The 7,377-nt window shown below is 42.9% G+C and overlaps 1 protein-coding gene across 2 annotated transcripts in view; it reads right to left on the bottom strand.

The window, feature by feature from the left end:
- Positions 1–1,318: 1,318 nt before the first annotated feature.
- LOC111958404 (endothelial cell-selective adhesion molecule) overlaps positions 1,319–7,377 on the bottom strand; it is a 65,091-nt gene continuing 59,032 nt past the window's right edge. For both annotated transcript variants that reach the window (XM_023979664.2, XM_023979670.2), the window contains exons 5-7: positions 3,085–3,207; positions 2,858–2,987; positions 1,319–2,677 (exon numbers count right to left, since the gene is read on the bottom strand). In XM_023979664.2, coding sequence (XP_023835432.1) covers positions 1,774–2,677; positions 2,858–2,987; positions 3,085–3,207 — 1,157 coding nt within the window. In that variant the 3' untranslated portion in view covers positions 1,319–1,773. The remainder of the gene's footprint in view (positions 2,678–2,857; positions 2,988–3,084; positions 3,208–7,377) is intronic.

Raw genomic sequence — 7,377 nt, 5'->3', positions numbered from 1 at the left:
TGGTTCGAGCCCAGGGAGGAGCAAGGAGAGGGACGGAAGCTATACTGTTACACTTGCAATACTAAAGTGCCTATAAGAACATCCAATAGTCAAAGGTTAATGAAATACAAATGGTATAGAGGGAAATAGTCCTATAATTCCTATAATAACGACAACCTAAAACTTCTTACCTGGGAATATTGAAGACTCATGTTAAAAGGAACCACCAGCTTTCATATGCTCTGAGCAAGGAACTGAAACGTTAGCTTTCTTACATAGCACATATTGCACTTTTAGTTTCTTCTCCAACACTTTGTTTTTGCATTATTTAAACCAAATTGAACATGTTTCATTATTTGAGGATAAATTGATTTTATTGATGTATTATATTAAGTTAAAATAAGTGTTCATTCAGTATTGTTGTAATTGTCATTATTACAAATAAATAAAATAGGCTGATTAATCGGTATCGGCTTTTTTTGGTCGTCCAATAATCGGTATCGGCGTTGAAAAATCATAATCGGTCGACCTCTAAATCTGCACGCACAGTGAGGTGAAGACTTTTGGAGGATAGCCTGGTGTCAAGAAGGGCAGCAAAGAAGCCACTTCTCTCCAGGAAAAACATCAGGGACAGACTGATATTCTGCAAAAGGTACAGGGATTGGACTGCTGAGGACTGGGGTAAAGTCATTTTCTCTAATGAATCCCCTTTCCGTTTGTTTGGGGCATCTGGAAAAAAAGCTTGTCCGGAGAAGACCAGGTGAGCGCTACCGTCAGTCCTGTGTCATGCCAACAGTAAAGCATCATGAGACCCTTCATGTGTGGGGTTGCTTCTCAGCCAAGGGAGTGGGCTCACTCACAATTTTGCCTAAGAACACAGCCATGAATAAAGAATAGTACCAACACATCCTCCGAGAGCAACTTCTCCCAACCATCCAAGAACAGTTTGGTGACGAACAATGCCTTTTCCAGCATGATGGAGCACCTTGCCATAAGGCAAATGTGATAACTAAGTTGCTCGGGGAACAAAACATCGATATTTTGGGTCCATGGCCAGGAAACTCCTCAGACCTTAATCCCATTGAGAACTTGTGGTCAATCCTCAAGAGGCGGGTGGACAAACAAAACCCACAAATTATAAACAAACTCCAAGCATTGATTATTGCAGAATAGGCTGCCATCAGTCAGGATGTGGCCCAGAAGTTAATTGACAGCATGCCAGGGCGGATTGCAGAGGTCCTGAAAAAGAATGGTCAACACTGCACATATTGACTCTTTGCATCAACTTCCTGTAATTGTCAATAAAATCCTTTGACACTTATGAAATGCTTGTAATTATACTGCAGTATTCCATAGTAACATCTGACAAAAATATCTAAAGACACTGACGCAGCAAACTTTGTGGAAATTAATATTTGGGTCATTCTCAAAACTTTTGGCCACGACTAGGTCAAAACTGTCAAATATATGGATTCACAAACAACTTGTTCACAAATATTTTTTTTGAGAATAGGCCTTGTTTTAACCTTAAAGAATCTGATCATGGCATTTGAAAACAACAAAAATAATAAAACAAGTCTTAACTTGTGCAGACTTGAATAGTGTAGATTCCACAAGTGTCATATTTTCTCATTTGTCTTCTTTAGCATGAGTTCTTCATTCTACTTTGAACAACTGCAATAAAAAAAGTGATTTTAATTTGTAGCAAATCCTTCTCTCTATAGCCTTTGAGGAAGTCTTTATCCATTTGCTTCAGTTTGTGTTCAAAAGTAAAACGTGAGACACTCCAGTGGGCTATACCAGTGATCCAGCCTGGCTCTGAGCGGGCACCATGACGGGCACAGCACCTATACGGGCCAGGGTGGTGGAGCTGATTGGCGAGGTGAGAGGGCGTGGCACCTGAGGCTGGGCCCTCTCAGTCTTGTCGGGGTCTGTGACCATGTGACCGGGTGGGGCACCGTTGGAACTAGAGGTTCTGCTGTGTCCATAGTGAGGTATGCTACTGATGCTGGGAGGTCGGCTGTGGTTAGAACTAGGGGGTCGACTGTGCTTGGAACTGGGAGGTCGACTGTGCCTGTGTGGAGCGCTACCGCCAATGTGGTTCGAGCTTGGTGGTCTGCTGTGCCCATGGGGAGAGGGGGCACCGATATTGTTAGAACTTGGGGGTTGACTGTTCCCATATGGGGAGGGGGTACCAATGTTGTTAGAACTAGTGGGTCTGCTGTGCCCATGTGGAGAGGTGACACCAACATGGTTAGGACTGGGGGGTTGACTGAACCCATGGGGAGGGGTGTCAACAATGATACTAGTGCTGAGGGGCCGGGTAAGGCCAGGGGGTAGAGTCCCACTGATGTGGTTCGAACTGGGGGGTCGACTGTGCCTGTGTGGAGAGGTGGCATCAATGTTGTTTGCAACACAGAGGGGTCTGGTGTGCCTGGGTGGAGGTGTGCCACTGATGTACCCTGGGAGGCCCTGCAGGGGGTTGGGCTCTCCAGGCCGAAGGCGGTAGGCGTTGAGCACAGAGCCTGTGTCAGAGGCCGGAGCAGTGGGGTAGGGGTAGCGGAAGTTGTTGGGCTGCTGGGGGTCTCGTAGATGCGGGCTCGTGGCTATGGAGGACAGCGTGCCATTTTTGGAGAGAATGTCTGAGCCTGTGCCGCTCTTTGCCCAGGAAACACGCTTGGGTGCCTGGGCATCCTCCCTGTAATGGATAGACAGCCAATGAGAAAACACAAACCAAGATCATATCACATGCTACACACATCCTCCAATCACCAACCTGCAGAAACTGAATTAGAACACTGTCCATGGTGGAGTACTAGTAGTTGTACATCCTGTGATGTTTAACAACTGTACCTGTTTTCCAATGACAAAATCTCACTTGATATCATTGGCTAGCTCCTCCTCTTCGTGGTCTCTCCTCCTCAGTATGAAGATGAGGAAGAGTATGATGGCTACCAGTGCCACGATGGACCCCAGAGTAGCAGCAACAATCGCTCCAGCATTAGAGGCTGTGGAAGAGGACACCACAGAGAGGATTAGAACAGGAAACAAGAGCAGTCTGTATATACTAGTATGAGATTATGTGTGTTTACTTCCTATACATACAGGTGAAGACCTCCAGGTTGATAGAGCAAGTGTCAGAGCCGGCAGTGTTGCTAGCTCGGCACACATATTTCCCTGACATGCTCTTAGTGAGGTTACTCAGCCTGAGGGTGCCTTGCCTCTCATCTGAAAGAGAAAGACAGTGTTACACACTCTTGGCTCTACATCAAGAACATATTCATGTACTGTACAGTGCACAGAACGTTATACACAATCTCCATCGACAGTAATGTTGACAGTTACACTAGGTAACACAAGGGTAGCTACAGTATGTATACAAACATAATTAGACTACACACTCTACTAAGTACAATATTCTCTTGGTTCTGAAGCTATAAGTATTGAGGGGTATCCTGGTCCTAGGGAGTCAAATCCGACTGGGCACAGATGTCAATTCAATGTCTATTCCACGTGGAAACAATGTTGATTCAACCAGTGTGTGCCCAGTGGGATGGGCTGTTGGTTTTCTTTATACAAGTACAGATCCTCTTTGATGATATCACTCCTTTCTGTCCCGGGCATAAATAATGAGGTTGTATGGAGAGACCTCACTAGCAAATGGTTAAACACCAGACAAAGAATCTCCACAATGATGAATCAGAAGAACCTGTGGCTTTTCACAGCTGGACTTCATCAGTTGACATAATCCTAGTTGCTGTGGTCCACTTGTCATAGCTGGCGTGGGGATGCTCTATTGTAAGTATGTAGCACTGGGGGCACTAGAGAATAATAAACATGTGGGGCAGCTCTTATCAAGCAAATCCCCTCAAAATCCGATTGGAAACGTCACAAGAGAATATTTTCATCAGATGTGTTTTCAAATTAAATAGCATTTTATTTGTCACATGCGTCATAAACAACAGGTGTAGACTAACAGTGAAATGCTTACTTACGGGCCCTTTCCAACAATGCAGAGAGAAAAATTTATTAATAATATAAAGATAACACAAGGAATAAATACACAATGAGTAACGCTAACTTTAAACTTTATATACTGGGGTACCAGTACTGAGTCAATGTGCAGGGGTATGAGGTAATTGAGATAGATATGTACATATGGGTAGGGGTAAAGTGACTAGGCAACAGGATAGATAATAAGCAGTAGCAGCAGAATGTGATGAGTCAAAATAGGCTAACTATTTAGCAGTCTTATGGCTTGGAGGTAGAAGCTGTTCAGGGTCCTGTTGGTTCCAGACTTGGTGCAACGGTACCGCTTGCTGTGCAGTGGCAGATAGAACCGTCTATGACTTGGGTGGCTGGGGCCTCTACCCATATATACCAATATAAAGGATCAAGGGGGAAAACAAATAGATATATCTTCATCATATATTCTGAGGCATATCATAAATGGAGAATCAAAACAACCCAGTGACTCAACCAGCTCAACTCAAGCAGAGAAGCTAAAGTTCACAATATGAAGTCAGTACCTTTACTAATAACTCGACAGCCTTGGTTTCTCTAATGATTGCCTCGCCTGGTTCACCAACTACTTCTCTGATCGAGTTCAGTGTGTCAAATCGGAGGGTCTGTTGTCCGGGCCTCTGGCAGTCTCCATGGGGGTGCCACAGGGTTCAATTCTTGGACCGACTCTCTTCTCTGTATACATCAATGATGTCGCTCTTGCTGCTGGTGATTCTCTGATCCACCTCTACGCAGACGACACTATTCTGTATACTTCTGGCCCTTCTTTTGACACTGTTAACAACCCTCCAGGCGAGCTTCAATGCCATACAACTCTCCTTCCGTGGCCTCCAATTGCTCTTAAATACAAGTAAAACTAAATGCATGCTCTTCAACCGATCGCTGCCTGCACCTGCCCGCCTGTCCAACATCACTACTCTGGACGGCTCTGACTTAGAATATGTGGACAACTACAAATACCTAGGTGTCTGGTTAGACTGTAAACTCTCCTTCGACTCACATCAAACATCTCCAATCCAAAGTTAAATCTAGAATTGGCTTCCTATTCCGCAACAAAGCATCCTTCACTCATGCTGCCAAACATACCCTTGTAAAACTGACCATCCTACCAATCCTCGACTTCGGTGATGTCATTTACAAAATAGCCTCCAAAACCCTACTCAATAAATTGCATGCAGTCTATAACCTGTCTCTTATACACATCTAGATGTGTATAAGAGACAGATTCCAGGTCATCTACAAGACCCTGCTAGGTAAAGTCCCCCCTTATCTCAGCTCGCTGGTCACCATAGCAACACCTACCTGTAGCACGCGCTCCAGCAGGTTTATCTCTCTGGTCACCCCCAAAACCAATTCTTCCTTTGGCCGCCTCTCCTTCCAGTTCTCTGCTGCCAATGACTGGAACGAACTACAAAAATCTCTGAAACTGGAAACACTTATCTCCCTCACTAGCTTTAAGCACCAGCTGTCAGAGCAGCTCATAGATTACTGCACCTGTACATAGCCCATCTATAATTTAGCCCAAACAACTACCTCTTTACCTACTGTATTTATTTATTTATTTATTTTGCTCCTTTGCACCCCATTATTTCTGTCTCTACTTTGCGCTTTCTTCCACTGCAAACCAACCATTCCAGTGTTTTTATTTTTTATTTTACTTGCTGTGTTGTATTTACTTCGCCACCATGGCCTTTTTATATTTTTATTTATTTATACATATATTTGTTTGCCTTCACCTCCCTTATCTCACCTCACTTGCTCACATTGTATATAGACTTATTTTTTTTCACTGTATCATTGACTATATGTTTGTTTTACTCCATGTGTAACTATGTGTTGTTGTATGTGTCGAACTGCTTTGCTTTATCTTGGCCAGGTCGCAATTGTAAATGAGAACGTGTTCTCAATTTGCCTACCTGGTTAAATAAAGGTTAAATAAAAATAAAATAAAAATAACCAGACTAGAAAATCCTATAAATAAACTATGGCGAATGATGTCCTCTGTCCTAAATTTTCATTGTGACAAACAGCTGTTTGTCCCTGTCCCAAAGTCTAGGAATGAACTGCTGGCTGGGATTCTTGTTTGATAACCTCAGCATGCACCATCTGCTGTTCTCTCTGGGAGGGTGGGGGCAAATCATTAGGCACACAAAGCACACAAACTCTGCAAAGCAACGGTGCTACTGCCAACTCATACTTTAAATTTCAGAATAAACAAAACCTCTTGGAGAAGATATCATTTGCGGATGGACGTGCCTATAGGTGTGTATAATAGGCACCTGACATTAGTAACCCAGAGGAGCCAGACAGAATTGCTACAGATTAACGACAGATCCGCCCATTCTTAAATTTAGCAGATTTTCTAAATTGCACTGCAATCAAGATCCAAAGACATCACCAATCTCTATATACCAAGAAAGTATTGTACTGATCAAAATACACTGAAATCAAACCATGAAATAACTAACTACAGTACTAACTACAGTAGCAAGTGACTATCACAAACATTTCTACTGGAAAGATCTAAGAACGCAAGAACACACAAACAAACTCACAGTATTTGTGCACCTTCATGTTTCATACATATTCAGAATGTTAAGACACAATCTTAGTCTACGTACAAGACAAAAACAAAACACTTATTCTGGATTAAATTAAAGCTCAATGATCTCAGCAAACGCAGCAGAGTGGACCTTGCAATCATAGTATTGAATGTGTCATTTGATGCAATGGACCAATGACAGCCATTGTGCGAAAGTCCAGGCTTTCTCTTTCTCTATGGCCTTGATATGTAGCCTTTACATTCACTACTTGACTTCATTGTTACCTTTACAGTCATTTACCATTTATTTTATATTAGCATATTGATTACTGTGGACTTTCGTACTTTTATATTATGTTATTTGAGCATGTTATGAAGAGGTTAACCTACAGTATAGTGGTTGCTATGTTATGAAGTAGTTTCATCTTCAGGCCAGATGTCTAAGGGCCAAGGGCTCGTATCAGTTGATCCATACTAAAGGAAACATTTTATATCACGCAAGTCTAACCAGCCTTGTCAAAGACATGTAATCTCAGATCGACTGAGTTTATAAAGGGCAATGCAGATGTGCAGATGTATTCAAGGCAAAGTCATTGGTGAGGATTAATAAAGACATACCTTTGGATGAATAACATATACAATTCTTCTAAAGGTTCAACTTTATATCTGTGTCTGTCCAGTGGTGGGTCAGGGGAGTTTACCTGGGGACGGGGGGGTTGGGGTGACACCAGCAAGATTATAGAGAGCAATAGCATCTTTTTGTAGGCACAAACTCCGCCATGGCTCATTGGCCAATGCCTATGGAGGGATGAATGGGTTTTTTGGTGGGTTTT

The sequence above is a fragment of the Salvelinus sp. IW2-2015 genome, linkage group LG4p, assembly GCF_002910315.2.
Source record: "Salvelinus sp. IW2-2015 linkage group LG4p, ASM291031v2, whole genome shotgun sequence".
In the NCBI taxonomy this organism is placed as follows: domain Eukaryota; kingdom Metazoa; phylum Chordata; class Actinopteri; order Salmoniformes; family Salmonidae; genus Salvelinus; species Salvelinus sp. IW2-2015.
Note: the sequence above shows the minus strand (reverse complement) of the source record. Positions and strands in the feature narration are given on the sequence as shown.